Raw genomic sequence first — 16,002 nt, 5'->3', positions numbered from 1 at the left:
CCTTAACTCTCTAAGTATTTGGCTCGACTAGGCATGAGATAGACACATAATTCTATAACACTAAAAATGCTTGTTTATTCTAATCTCCCCCCATATAATGGGAACATAATATGAAGTAAAAATACTATTTAATGAAAAACTCACCATATCTGTATCTGAGACAGGGCCAAAACTGGTCACGTAGATGTTAGTGAAGACTTCAGTAATACTGTCTGATATGAGAAAAAAAGATTAAATATAGATAATATATAATGAGAACCACTGAAAGAGAAGGGGTCAAGTACATGGAATGATTAGAAAGTTGTGTGGTATTTAGGAATATGGCTTTTTACTTTCTTTTCAACCTTCACAAACAACAAAAATTTCTATATTGTTCAATTATTTCATAGGTTCTCACAATCCTAAATGCTAAATGCTTAGAAGTATTATGGCATTCTTACTTGGAAACTATGCCTGATTTAGAGCATTCTGTTTTAAACATATTTCTGAGAATTAATAGTTTCTTAGAATTTCTCTTAACTGAACTAGTTTACAATAAATTTACTACCAGTACTAAAAATACAGTGTGTTAATATGGTTGCTGTTTGATATAGTCCTAAATTTGGTTTTTAAACTAAATATTTCAGATGGTACCTCATGATGGTAGAGGTTTAGTTTGTAGATTGGAAATTAGTATATCTTCTCAGTAAAGCACAGAAATGAATTGTTATTTATTAAAAATAAATATAATTCAAGTTAATATAAAAAGCTTCATTATTCAATGACATAAAAATAAAAGCAATTAACAGACATTAATCACAATGGATTACTTCCAAACAAACTTGCCTTTAAAGGTATTTACAAATGTATGAAATGTTAAGATTGACTTGAATTAGATTCAAATATTATGTAACTTATTAACTGTAACACAATTACCTGGATAGCTCTTTTAACCAGGTGATTTAGATCTCTGATTTTAAATAAGCCAAATGGTGATGGGGGAAAGGCTCAAAGAAAAGGATTGAAAAGAAAAATTGTTCCAATGTAACTTATAGAAAAAAGCAATACATCATTAATTTCTATCATCATGAACTGAATGCCTCATCTACTGTCAAATTTGTAATTCCACAGAAACAAGATCACAAAATATTTTTAGTATTATACTGGACACTAATTCACAACCATAAAAGAGAGAGTAAACTAAGTCTGGGGATATTGTATCCACTAAGACCCAAATAAAAAGCCAAAAGGATTTTGAAATAACAGAGCAGACTTTGAATGCTTAGGCTTCAAATGTCTTGAAACATAATAATCTGCATGATGATCCTGTGAAGTAGGTTCTCTGTTATCATCTCAATCTGTACACGTACACTTATGTACATACAGAAAGGTAAGGAAATGTGCCTAACAACCCACGCTTGGTAGAGTAAATAGAGCCAGGTTTTAGAACCCAAGCAATCTGGCTCCTAAGCCCTAATGGTAAACCAAAGCTAGAAGTGTTTTCTCATTAACTACATATTTCTATTCACCATAATACTCTGCACCAAAAACATGTAGTGTTTCAAATAAATATATTTATTCAGCTTTATTATTTTCTATTCTATTTTATTCCAAAAACTGTTTTCATGAAATTTTACCACAAAACTCATTTGGGACATAAATATGTTTATAAAGTTAATTCTCAGCTGCCAGCTTCCCCAAAGACCTGTACAGGTCAGCTTCACAGGCATATAGCTTGTGCTGTCTCCTAGAGCCCTGTGCTCAGATAAGCCCCACGCTTGCTTTAGTGTTCTGTTTTTCTCTCTTAAAAGTCTTAATTACCTTTTGAATGAAGGGCCCTGCATTTTCATCTTGGACAAGGCCTCACAAATTATGTAGCTGGTCCTAGTTGTGAATTATATAAGCTATTAGAAAGAAATTATGAAAATGGGACTCAGGTTTGTTTGCTTTTTCCTCTTATTCATACCAAATCAATACTGTCACACTTATTCAATAAACAATTGAGTAAAACTTTAGGCATTATAGATATTGATTTAAAATGTTCCAGGGAAGAAAAATGTAAATGCCGAGGTAGTCTTCACCCAAATAGAGGCAAATGAAATCATTCTCCTTAGTGCGGAGTAGCAAAACTAGAGAAGAGAGATGACAAACTGTGTGAATATATTCATGCTAAGGATATGAAGAATATCCATTATATGCCAAATGGCAAGTAAAGGGTACGGAAGGTTGTTATCAGTACCTTGTGGCTGCAGGGAAATGGCAGCTAAGAATCCAAAGAGAAAAATAAGATTACCCTCAAAGCTCTAAGCAGTAAGAGCAACACCTAAAGACATAGAACACAGACACGCAAAATTACCTTAAATAAATGATTTCATGGTTTATCAACTTCATAAGCACAGTGAAAGAATGTATGCATTGCAAGGAATATTCTCCAGCTATGCAAGTTCAAAAAAAAAAAAAAAAAAGGAAAATCAGCAAGGCAAACACTGACCATGAATACCCAATAGCTAGGAGATTGAGGAAGTGATTCTTGGTTGTTGCAACAGAGTTGTCAACAATCAACATGAATTAGTAAAATATTTTAGGGTGATGACTACAAATGTTTGATACATCTAACACAGTTTTCTAAGGTTCTATATTCAAAATGCTGTCTTTGATTATGATTTGGCTTTCCATAAGAGAAGAGAAGGGAAAAGAAGGAAAGAGGAGGGGAGGAGAAAAGAAATAAGATTTTATGCACATCGGTTATTTAGGGATCTTGTGACACTAATTTGTCAAAGTCCATAGTATCTTCTGGTTAATTGTTGTTTTCCCATATGGATTTAGAACAGGGTTAAATTGTGTTGCTAATTAATACCTGTTATAATATTCAGATCCGTGTGACAGATGTCTGTCACAGAGTAAACACATGAATTGATATTCTGGCAACAACCTCAGTCTCTTCACTTTAAGTACCATGAGTTACCTTTTCAAGTCCTGATCACATTGAGTGGACTAACTTTGCACTGTCCTGACTCAGGGCCTTCACCTTGGCTACTGCCTCTTTCTCTTCCCTTCTTAGTTGATTGCTTACCTGCCTTTAAGTCTCTATTTAAATGTCCTCTCCTCAGAGCAGAGGTTCACTATGCCCCCTGTATAATGTAAGTCTGTTTCCCTCATTTTCTCCCTGACACTTCCTTTTCCTAGGACTTTTTAGAATTTGCCATTATTTTCATGCCTTAATGTTTTTCACCCACTTTTTGGTTTTGGTTTTGTTTGATCTATCTCCCCAGTCAGGATTCAGATTCATGAAAACAATGACTATGACCTTTCTGTCCACTGTCCTATCAACAGTGCTTAACACAATGTCTGCACGTATTAGGTGTCTTACGTTTGAATTAACAAATAATTTCTAATTATAGTTCATGTAGAATATACACCTTTTCCCAAAATATTCCACCAACATTACAAATGGCCATGAATAGCGAAATGGGTACTGTCATTAGTGAAGACAGTGTCCAAACTACCCACTGATAGAAAGAGGTTGAAAGCCTAGGGAACTGGATCCCAGTGAAGAAACTTTACATCAAGCAAAAGGAAAGAACATATTTAGGGAAAGCACTATTTCAGTGGAAACCAAAATTTAACTTTTGAACAAACAGTAAGTGGCTTTTAACAGAAACGTATACTGTGAGTTACCTCAAAATAATTGCTTATAAGCTAAATTCTTGGCTTTAGAAATGCCAATAGCAAAATATGCAAAAAAGGATCTTCTATATAGATTTTTCCAAAGGCAAAACACCATGAGGTTAATAATAAGTACTTGAGGAGAAATAAGGACTGCATGTAGTAAAAGGTGTGATCCTGGGACACCTGGGTGGCTCAGAAGGTTAAGCATCTGCCTTCAGCTCAGGTCCTGATCCCAGGGTCCTGGGATCGAGTCCCACATCAGGCCCCCTCAGTGAGGTGCCTGCTTCTCCCTGCTCCCCCTGCTTTCACCCTCTCTCTCTCTGACAAATAAATAATAATGAAAATAAAATCTTTAAAAAAAAAAAGGTGTGTGGGGTGCCTGGGTGGCTCAGTCATTAAGTGTCTGCTTTCGGCTCAGGTCATGATCCCGGGGTCCTGGGATCAAGCCCTGCATCGGGCTCCCTGCTCGGCGGGAAGCCTGCTTCTCCCTCTCCTACTCCCCCTGCTTGTGTTCCCTCTCTCGCTGTGTCTGTCTCTGTCAAATAAATAAATAAAATCTTAAAAAAAAAAAAAAGGTGTGATCCTTAGGAACGATCATCAAATTCAGGATTTGAAAGGCAGTTATCACTGGGGAAAGAGAATGGGGAATAACCTGCTTAGGGTTACAGAGGGGGTTTCTAATGTATTCTATTATTTTCCTTCTTTTAAAATTGATCTCAATTTTGGCAAATTCTAAGAGTTGATGAAGCTGGTCATGAAATAAATCATACAACTCTCTGTACTCTTTTGAATGTTTGAAATACTTCATAGGAAAAAATAATAAATGGCCCTGAAGGATATCCAAAATGAACATATAAATAATTTCAAGAAGGGCTGAAATTAATTGATAAAAATTGTTCTTCATTGGATAATGCAGCACACAATAAAATTCAATTGTTATTTAAATTTTAATTAACATACAGTGCAATATTGGTTTCAGGAGTAGAATTCAGTGATTCATCACTTACACACAACACCCGGTGCACAATCACAAGTGTTCTCTTTAATACCTATCACCCATCTAGCTCATTCCCCCACTCACCTCCCTCCATCAACCCTCAGCTTGTTCTCTATCATTAAGAGTCTCTTACGGTTTGTTTCCCTCTCTCTTTTTTTCCCCCTTCCCATATGTTCCTCTGTTTTGTTTCTTAAATTCCACAATGAGTGAAATCATATGTTATTTGCCTTTCTTTGATTGACTTATTTTTTAAGCATAATACATTCTAGCTCCATCCACATCATTGCAAATGGCAAGATTTCATTCTTTTTGATGACCAAGTAATATTTCATCATGTATATATACCAAACTCACTTTCAAAAATCCTTTGCAAAGAGTTTAGTTTGGTTCATGAATACAGTTAACATATGTAGGAAGGTTGGGGTATCAGGTTGTAAAGAAAGAGAAGATGTATCAAAAGAGACCTGACATGCCACAATGTTGAGGATGTTATCTCTCTATATATGGCATCAGGGCATTCACTGAAGGACTTTGGGAGAATCTTACCTGCAAGGATACTGTACTATAAATGTTATGTTACATTTGTAACAGTGGGCAAACTGAGTGAGAGGAGACTGAAGACAACGTATCCAGTTTGGAACATGTTACAATGGTTAAAGCAAAAGAAAAAAATGATACTGAGAAAAGGAAAGTGTAGAAATCAAGAGAATAAAGTTTGGGTTTTTTTAAAGGAGTATTGTTAAAAGATGCTGAAGTAGGCCCTTTTCTTTGACTAGTATAAGTGATCTGTAGAGCCTGGAAATGAGCAGTTGCAGTAGATTTGCAAGGGCATAAAACAAAACATAAAACATGAAAGAGGACTGGAAATCGTTACACCTCGACGAGGTCCATCTTATCATACTATATTTTTTAAGATTTTATTTATTTTTAGAGAGAGAGAGAGTACATGTGCAAGTGGGGAGAGGGGGGAGGCACGGGGGGGTAGAGAGCATCTCAAGCAGACTCCATGCTGAGAGCGGAGCTTGACTCCAGGCTCATCTCACGACCCTGAGATCATGACCTGAGCCAAAACGAAGAGTTGGAAGCTTAACCAACGGAGCCACCCAGGCGCCCCCTAAATTTCTGTCAAATCCTATTTTAAAGTGTAACTGTTTCACATTTCTCCCTGGTTCTGTATGTTCATTGACTTATTATGTTTACTGATTACTGCCTATATCTACTCATAGGGTAGACACATGTGGCTATTTAAACTTAATTCCAATTAGTTAAAATAAAATATTTGGTTCCTCAGTTATACTAGCCACATTTTATCCACATGTAACTACTGCTATCACAATGGATAGCCAGGATGAACATTTCTATCATCACAGAGAGTTCTATTAGATAGTACTGGTCTACATGCTCCCACTAGAAGTTAAGCTCCACGAAGACAGGGACTTTTGTTTGCTCAGAAAAGTAAAACCCCAGCACAGAACAACCCCTGACATAATTGATAAATTTTTGTCAAATAAATGAGTAAATGAATTATCATTATTAGTTCAGAGTCACTGGAGGTAGACATAGCTTCTGCTATCATAATGCGATAGCCTAGAGAAGAGAGATACTATGCAAAATCAAATAAATATATAATTACCGATGTGATAATATGCTATGAGAACATGTAAGAAAAGACTCCCTCTCCTGGAAACTTTCTTCACCTGGTCTCTGGAACACCATAATCTCTTGATTTTATTCCAACCTTACTGGTTGCTTTACTCCTATACCAGCATCCTGTTAATATTAGAATGTCCCAACATTCAGTTTTTGGTCCTCTTTATTTATACTTCTTGATGATTTATTTCATGTAGTCAAGGACTCCTAAAATTCTATTTTGAGTCAGAGCTTTCTTCTAAAGTCTAGGCTCCTCTACCTAACTGTCCAGTTGGCATTTCCACATGACTATCTGATAGATTCTTAAACTCATATCCCAAACAAAACCGATTTGTCTCTCCAAAACCAATCATACTAATGATTCCCTATTGTATTTGATTGTTGTTCCAATGCTCTGGGTCACAAATCTTAGTTCATCCACAACTTCTCTGTTTTTAACAGTAAGTCTGGTTGGCTCTCCAAGATATCTATAATCCAACAGCTTCTCACCCTTTCTCCGTTACTACTGTTAAAGCTACCATGATCTCTCTATAGTAACACTGCTTCTACCCATTCACCCATAGAGTCTCTTACTTTTTTATAATAGTTTTCTTGAGATATAATTCACACAATATAAAATACACCCTTTTTAAAGTATACAATTCAGTGGTTTTCAGGATAGGGCTGTACAACATCACTACTATCTAACCTTTGAACATTTTTATCATCAGAAAGAAACCCTGCACAGATTCCCTATCCTCCCTTCCTCCAGGCTCTGACAACTAATAATTCAGTTTCTGTTTCTATGGATTTGCCTATTCTGGACACCTCATACAAATGGAATCCCTTCTATTTCTAGTTTATAGAGAGGTTTTTTTTTTTTTTTTAAAAACTGATGAATAGGTAGGTGTCAGGTATTGCCAAATACTTTCCATGGAATATGAATATGATCATGAATTATTTGCCCTTTTTTCTATTAATATGGTATATTACACCAATTTATTTTCATGTATTTTTTTTAAAGATTTTATTTATTTATTTGACAGAAAGAGACACAGCGAGAGAGGGAACACAAGCAGGGGGAGTGGGAGAGGGAGAAGCAGGCTCCCCGCAGAGCAGGGAGCCCGATGCGGGACTCGATCCCAGGACCCCGGGATCATGACCTGAGCTGAAGGCAGTCGCTTAACCAACTGAGCCACCCAGGCGCCCTATTTTCATGTATTAAAACAACTTTGCATTCCTGGGATAAGACTCACTTGGTTTTGGTGCATAATTTTTTATATGTTGCTGTACTTAATTTGCTAGTATTTTGTTGAGCATTTTTTACGTCTATGTTCATAAGGCATATTCGTCTACAGTTTTCTTTTCTTATAAGGTCTTTCATTTTAGTTTCACTTTAGTATCAGAGTAATACTGGACTAATAGAATGAGCTAAGAATTCTCTTCTTTATTGTTAAGGAGAATTTATGAAGTATTGGTATTAATTCTCCTATAAAAGTTTAGTAAGATTCATCAGCGAAGTCATATAAACCTGCCATTTGCTTTGATGGAAGTTTTATATTATTATGATTAATTCTATCTCTTTCCTTATCTAAGTCTATTCAGAGTTTCTATTCCTTTTTGAGTTAGTTTTGGTAGTTTGAATCTTTCTAGGAAGTTGTCCATTTCATCTAGTTTATTTAATTTGATGTCATACAAATGCAATACAAATGTATTCCCCTACAGTATTTCTGTAAGGTCATAACAGCATTATTTACAATAGCCAAGATATGGAAGCAACCGAAGTGCCCATCAACAGATGAATGGATAAAGAAAATGTGATATATATATACATATATACACACATAGATATATATACACATATACATATATATGTAGAATATTACTCAGCCATAAAAAGAAAGATCTTGCCATTTGCAACAACATGGATGGACCTAATAAAGAAATATTTTTAAAAAAAGAGTATTACAAAGGCAATTTAAACCCCTATGGAGAAGAGAGTGATGGACAGTCACTGCTGCTGAGAGATGAAGTAATCTGAGGTATGGAATATTCACTGCATTTGGAGACCTGGGAGCCATTAGTGGAGGAAAGAATATGTGCGGAGAGACTAGCATGGAGTGAGAGAAGCGGGAGAAGAGGAAAAGGCTAGAGTGATTTGAAACAAATCTTGAGGAGTTTGATTGTGAAGGGGAAGAGAACTCTAGCAACAGAGGAAGGTGAGGGAAAAGAGGCAGTTCTGTGCTTGTTTAAGGTGGAAGATGTTTGAGCACATGGCAATACAGATGGAGGGACTGGGGTAGAGAGAAAAAAATCAGTGATAGAGGAACATTCCTGGGTAAGCAGGCAGTGCAAGCATTAAGGGACTGACAATGCATACATGGAAGGAAGGAGGAGGAGGGAATATCCTTGGTTATATCAGGAGTGAATAGAAAGAGTGTGGAAAGGAATGGAAGCATGTTTTTAGGTCTGGTGGCGGGAAAGTTAAGGAAGTTCTTGAAAAGGAGAGAAATTACAAGTTACATGCAAAATATCTGTCCATCACTCTTAGTATACTAGATGATGATTTCAAGTAAAAAGTTCGATATTTAAGTGATTATATTAACAACATTTAAAATAGCATATAACCATAGAAGACCAATGTCACATCTGCTGCCAGTTCTTTGTCCATACTCCCTTGACAATCACAATTGCTCTACCTGTTATGGTGTTCTGCTGCAATCACCTTTGATTCTCTGCCTGGGGGCTTTCTCTGGCTGTGCAGGACAGACCAGAAGTGCACAGAAGCTCATGCTCCTGGGAGCAAACCATCAATCAGTGACTGATGGGTGTTGGAGGAAATATAGCTCAGCTTTCTCTCCTCCATGGAGATACCCCTAAGGCATGTCCCACACCATTTCCTAGAGGACGTCAGTGGGAGGGGAGACCAAATCCCATTAGTCCTCATCAATAACCTGCTCAATACCTGTACCTTGTTTTGGCTCCCCTCCCTTCCCTTTGTCACTTAGCCATCTCCTCTTCTAGTGCCTCCTGATAGGACTTCCGAAGTTGATGCATATCTTACAGTCTGCTTCTGAGAGAAACCAAAGCCAAATGCAAACATCATTCAGTTATTCAAAGAAGAAAAAAATGATAATAATTAAATATTATTATTCAGGATAGGTATTAACTGTATTCGCTGGGAGCTAACTATCCGAGCAAGAAGCTATATTGTCCTTACCCCTGTAATTTGGATATTAACAGTGATATTAATAAGGACATGAGCTCACAATCCTGAGAGCAAAATCAAACTGTGGAGGACATCCCTTCAAGAAGATCAGGATACTGATAATTTTGCTTATCATATATCATTAATAGAGTGTCACGCATATATTTTAAAACAAGTTAGTCATTGCTGTGTTTTGCTTTAACTCTCTCAGCAACAACAAAGACATTTTGCTTCCTGGGATGACTCCCATAACACCTACATGTGCCATTTCATCATTCAATTTTGTTAAAGCCAAAAAATACTTAAGTGACTTTTGTGTATATGGCACTTAGTGTTCCCTATTAAAAGCTGGAAACTTTGAATTTGATAATGCAATTTACTGCCATTCTACCACAAAGGAATTGTTGTACCTTGCCCAATACCTTCCTCCCAGTAGGCACTCAGTACGTGTTTGATAAAAAGTAATGGTGAACAGTACAGAGCTGCATTTGAACGGTCAGCAAAGTGCCTATAAAAGTAGGAAGAATTAAGAACAATAATAAAACCCGTATGTACTGTGTTTCAGTACAATCATTTTTCATCATAGCTCTACATTTTGGTCTTCGATTCTTTGTGATAATTCAGAAATACATCAAATATATTAAATATATGACATTCCCTCCCAGTGTAAGATTTCTGGTGCTTTTTAATTGTTACTTCTTTATATATTGTTTGTTCTTGTAGTTTTGTTTTACCTTGTTTTTTTTGTTTGCTTGTTTGTTTTTGTTTGTTTGTTTACCTTGTTTTTTTCCTACTAATGAAAAAGGATTAATTTAAAAAGTATAGCTCATTTAAGAATCCTGAAAAAAAAAAAAAAAAGAATTCTGAACAACTATCAAGATGACTATATGCCTATGAAAAGGAAACAAAAATCCTGAAAGAATAAACTAAATACATCCCCTCATTACAGTCATTGATTCTGAGTTACAATGAACCTGAATTAAAATCACTGCAGGTTTCATCTATCCCCAAAAGGGTTTTTGACTATTCTGGCCCTTAGAACCATCACCAGGTAGAACATCTTAGTGCCTCTCTCTTTGAAATGTCTTTCTTTAATATCTAATGATTCAGCTTACTCTGGTGAGGAAACTGAAGACACACCTCTCTCCCCAAAGCACTAGTAAAGGAAATCAAATAGGAAAGCAAAGGGGAGACTGAATACACACTGATTCCCATCAGTTTAGTGGGGCGATTTGGCCCAATTAACAAATAGCTACTAAGGGTTTACTACTAAGTACAGTCCAGAGACATCCACAGCCTCACAGACAAGGGAGAGACTGTTTCCAAAGGAAAGTTGTATGTGGTACCAGAAGCAATTTATGTTCCTCAAGGTAACGTTTCATCAAGCAGTTGCTACATGCTCAGTCTGGGACTCTGACAAGCAAAAGACAGAAGATGTGCTCAAAGATATCACTTCTACTATTTCCAGTTACGTTCTCTTGTGAGGAGATTCTAGTGACCCTATTCTTTCAAATTTTAAAAGATGATATTTAGATCACATGGGATATGCTAGAACACTAAGAGTCCATATTTCAGTCTGGGCACAGGCTATTACAAATCTAGTATTCCTGAGTTAGTAACTTGGAGCTTATCAGTTGTTCTCTAAGTACCGATAGAAACCAGATTAACAACTAACTTGTGAGAATTTAAAAATGAAAACTATGCTCATATAAATTTACATTTTGCTCCCAAAATGCATATTAATAAGAAAGGATCCTCATATCCAACATATAATAAAGATGAACTTTTATATTTTTAAGATAATGAATTATTTTATGTCAACAGGAATTGAAAATTCTTAATGCACTAAGAAATATAATTCATATATGTTGCTAATATGAAGGGATCAAAAACCTTACTGTATTCATTTTCTTTCTTTTTTTTTAAAGATTTTATTTTTTTATTTGAGAGAGAGAATGAGAGACAGAGAGCACGAGAGGGAAGAGGGTCAGAGGGAGAAGCAGACCCCCCGCCGAGCAGGGAGCCCGGATGCGGGACTCGATCCCGGGACTCCAGGATCATGACCTGAGCCGAAGGCAGTCGCTTAACCAACTGAGCCACCCAGGCGCCCTTCATTTTCTTTATTATAAAAAGGTACATAAGTTAAAGCATGACAACTGACTTTATTTTATGATCTTTTCCCCATCCCCGCAGAATACTGCTGTCGACAGCAAAATAATGTTTATCTTGCAAAATAACTTTTCTGTTCTTTCTTTATTATTTTGTAGAAGGGAAGCATTTAAATGTAATATAACTATCGGAAAGTACAATCCAAACAATTTCAAAAGCTCATATTGAAGATGGCTTTCAAATATGCAGAATTCTGCCTCTCTATTTCTAGTCTTGGTAAAAGGTACCACGTCAGTTGTCAAACTCTGAAACTCAGTCGGACTTCCTTACTCATACTCTACATTTTAATTGCTCACTGGGCTCTGTCGATTACATTTCCTGCATATTTCTTGAATTTTCCTTTCCTTCCCATCCTCACTAGCAATGGCCTCTGGAATGGCCTCCTTTAGTCCTCCTGCCACCCATTTTGCCAACTCCTATCTACCTTCCATGATACTACTAGAGTATTCCCTCCTAGGTAGGAATTGTGTGATGTTTCTTCTCTGATCATCTGATCAAACTTTTTTTCAATGCCTCTCCTTTGCCCAAAGATCAAGTTTGAAGATCAGAGCATGGCACATAAGACCCTTCATGATCTGTCTTTGTCCACAGTTCCAGCCTGACCCAATGCTGTTCTTTAATGCCCACCTCAGCCATACAACCATCCCTGTCATCCTCCTTCATTTCTTTGTTTTTTTCACACTTGCTCTTTTCCTCCATATAAAGCGTCCTCTCAATTAATCCTTGTTCTTAAACAGTAAGCTCAGACAACACATCCTCTACGAAGCTGTCCCTGCCATCCCTGGGGTACTTAATTAGTCTTTCTGTTGGTTCCAGAACTTTTTACTCCTTCGAATGAAATAATCAAATCACCTTGTAACTTCTAACGCATGAGAAGTTAGCAAATGGTCCCGTGTTCCCCCCACTCTAGCCACTACTCAAAAGCTCCCAGCACTTTGTTTTACATGAGTAACACGGAGCATCCCAGATAATCACAGAATGATATAAAGCCACATCCTAAAAACAGTCATTTATCATTCATTGTTTGCTATCATGTAGTTTACATTTTCTTTAGAAATATGCAGGAAATTCATTTTGATCCTCTTGTTCAACCCTAAATGGACAGCAGATTATGATCAAGGAGAAGGCCTTACGAATCCTGACACACTTAAATATGAAATAAATCCAGTTTCTCCTTATGCCTTAGATAATCCGAAATAAATTACATGTAGGAGTATTATGATGGTGGTAAAATTGCTGAATTACTTTCATCATATACAGAAAAATTTTAAGGCAAAGTTTTAGATTTATGTGCTAAAAACATTAGATCATTTGCTTTTTTCAAGTAGAACGCAGTTCTCACATTCAAAAATCCAACATTTTCCATCTACAACATTACAAAGTTAAGTGCATGGGGAGCCTTGTTGGCACTATTACAAACCATTGCCATCTTTCCCTGAATCTCCTGGATCAGCCTCAAAAGAAACTGCACTTACAACACAGAGCTTATTGATATTCTAATTTGATGATAGTATCACTTTCCTTCTTAAAAATAAATTTGGCTTAAAGTAGTATAGAAGGAAAAAAGAAATCTCCTAAAGTAATTAACTTTATCACCCGTCACCGGATGCTATTTCCTGATGGCATGTGCACTGGAAAATGTTATGATTGCTCTACACTTAACCTGTAATTAGGAACTTTTGGAAACTTAGGTAGCAACCTTTAAGACTTGTCCTATCTGTTGAATTCCCATTGTGTGATAATAAAAGGAACTTAACTGCCGATTAAGCATTTACTGTATGCCTGGACTAGATTAATTATATATATATATATATATATATATATATATATATGGTTAAAATATATATATATATATATATATATATACTTAATATTTATTTTTATGATCATCCTATGAACTATACATAATTATATTCAATTTATCCCTCATTTAAACTCAATAGCTGATAAGACACAGAGCTGCACCGAAACATTTTTCTCTGGCTCACATCTCATCCTTGTAACTACTCCAATAATAAAATGTTATTCAAAAATACAAGGATTTTTCATTTAGCTTAAAACTGTTTGGTATCTTCAGTAGTACCAGTATAATTAAACCATACACACTTATTACACACCTGTCAGACACCAGCCTTGTTACGTATTTAGAGGGCTATAATAATACAGAAATAATAAAGAAACCTGTCATCTAGTTAGGTAATCAGTGCTAGTTTTATGCAAAACATAATGTCATTGAAACTTCAGCATGAAAACTTTGTATGGATATGTATGTGACACACACACATATATAGTTTTCATCTTATCATATATATCATATATGTATCTTATCATGTGTATACACACATACATGCCCTATATAAATGTGTCTGTATTATACATTGGGATAAAGATTTTAACAGGTGTTATATGCATGTGTGTGCGTGCACACATATAAATATACAAATTTTGGTGTTGAACCGCCCCTTATTTAAATCAAAAGACATAACACTCTAGCTTAAATCTGGTACTTCTGAAGAGAGCTACATGTAGAAAGACATGGAGAAATGAATTTTCTTTCCTTTCTCCTTTCTTTCTTCCTGTTTTTCTTCCTTCAAAATAAAACATAATTGAGTGCCTGGTACACTATGCAATTCACTTAGATAAAAGACGAGGACCATAGTATGTAGCCACCTTAGTCTTGGAGGGAAAAGAAACAGATAAATAGAAGTGTGCGTAAATGGTAAAAATCATCAAATGTGTGAAAGTGCGGTGTGAGAAGGCTGGGAGTGGGGGACGGTAAGGAGAAAAGCAGCAGCAGTGAACTGAGAGCTGGGGTGTCAGAAAAGGCTTTGTAAGCCATCCTTTTATCGACAAGGCATGCTCCTTTTTACCTATTTTTTCTTTTGGTTTCAGAACATTTCCCTTCCATCACTTCAACTCATTTTATTATAGTCTCACAGTTGCAAGCTAAGAAGAAAAGCAGGATAGCTATCACCTTTATGAAATATTTATACTTGTGATAGTCCCCTTTGGTGAAATTTTAGTAAACCTTGATTTTTACCTAAGGAGAAAATCCTAAGGAAGTAGATCACAGCATAGAATTTGGACCTCAAAATGAAACTGGTAGTAGAAGGAACTTAACAGAAAAGATTCACTAGATGCAAGAGAGAAATGAAAAGATTTTTAAAAATTTAATGATGAAATTAAAATGATGACAGAATTTTCTGGTAGTCTTTTAAAATTGTTTTGGATGCTACACCTAGATGTGGTCAGGAAATGCTCATTTTAATTTAATTCAAGTTCCCAAACTCAGCATTCTTTGCGATTCACAGCATCGTTTTACTTCGATCTGTTCTAGGCCTGTCCCTGAATCCTAATTACATCTACACATTTTTCAAACAAGAAAATATTTTTCTTTTTTTAAAGATTTTATTTATTTATTTGACGGAGAGAGACACAGTGAGAGAGGGAACACAAGCAGGGGGAGTGGGAGAGGGAGAAGCAGGCTTCCCGCCGAGCAGGGAGCCCGATGTGGGGCTCGATCCCAGGACCCTGGGATTATGACCCAAGCCGAAGGCAGACGCTCAACGACTGAGCCACCGAGGTGCCCCACAAGAAAATATTTTTATTTTAAACCATTGCTACTAAAAAAATTGTAGAGCTACCAGAATTTTTTTTTTTGCAATCAAAATTTTTAAAGTCAGAATATTTGGAAAGATATATATGTAATAACATTCAAGACTTACGCAGGAAAAATTGACCTTTCAAAAATAGCAACTACAGACCATATTTGAAATCAACATTGGATTTACTATTTATTAGTGTAGAGCATACCTTTAATTTCTCAGCTCTGATCACATCTCTCACATAAATATTTCAATGTAAGTATTCAAGTTGCTTTATTCTTCTTTCATTTGCACTTACATTTTATCCTTTTCCTTCTGTGCTCTGATACAATGTTATGAACAGTTGATTTTCCCTCCATCCTATATTCAGATTCCAGCACCACTTCCTACAAAAATACTTGTTATATAAATTTGTAAGTTGATACATTTGGGATTTTACCAGAAAATGATTCCCACTGTTCACCTTTACTTCTTCTGGTCATTCCTGGTAGTCTTTTAAAGTGCTGTTTCAACTCTCCAGACAGTTTTAAAAGGCAGCTGTGGTACAACCCCAGCTAATAGATCAAAGTGATTCACCCCATGTTTGCCTTCACTGAGTTCAGAAGTGGGACTCTCAGCCCTTTGCTGGAAGGGCAGAAAATCACTGATAAATGAGCCTTTGCACCTCATGCAATGAAAACACCCAGTTTATAGTGACAGGGACAGTTATAGCTAAATCAAGGTATTTCATTTGTGCCCTGATATTC

At 36.1% G+C, this 16,002-nt stretch overlaps 1 protein-coding gene across 3 annotated transcripts in view; it reads right to left on the bottom strand.

Annotated features, from left to right (window-relative positions):
• GABRA2 (gamma-aminobutyric acid type A receptor subunit alpha2) overlaps positions 1-16,002 on the bottom strand; it is a 118,099-nt gene that overhangs the window by 69,427 nt on the left and 32,670 nt on the right. For all 3 annotated transcript variants that reach the window (XM_044912724.1, XM_044912723.1, XM_044912725.1), the window contains exon 3: positions 145-212. In XM_044912724.1, the coding sequence (XP_044768659.1) occupies positions 145-212 (68 nt within the window). The remainder of the gene's footprint in view (positions 1-144; positions 213-16,002) is intronic.

This window comes from Neomonachus schauinslandi, chromosome 2, assembly GCF_002201575.2.
Source record: "Neomonachus schauinslandi chromosome 2, ASM220157v2, whole genome shotgun sequence".
Taxonomy (NCBI): Eukaryota; Metazoa; Chordata; class Mammalia; order Carnivora; family Phocidae; genus Neomonachus; species Neomonachus schauinslandi.
This window is presented reverse-complemented; position numbering and strand designations above follow the sequence as displayed.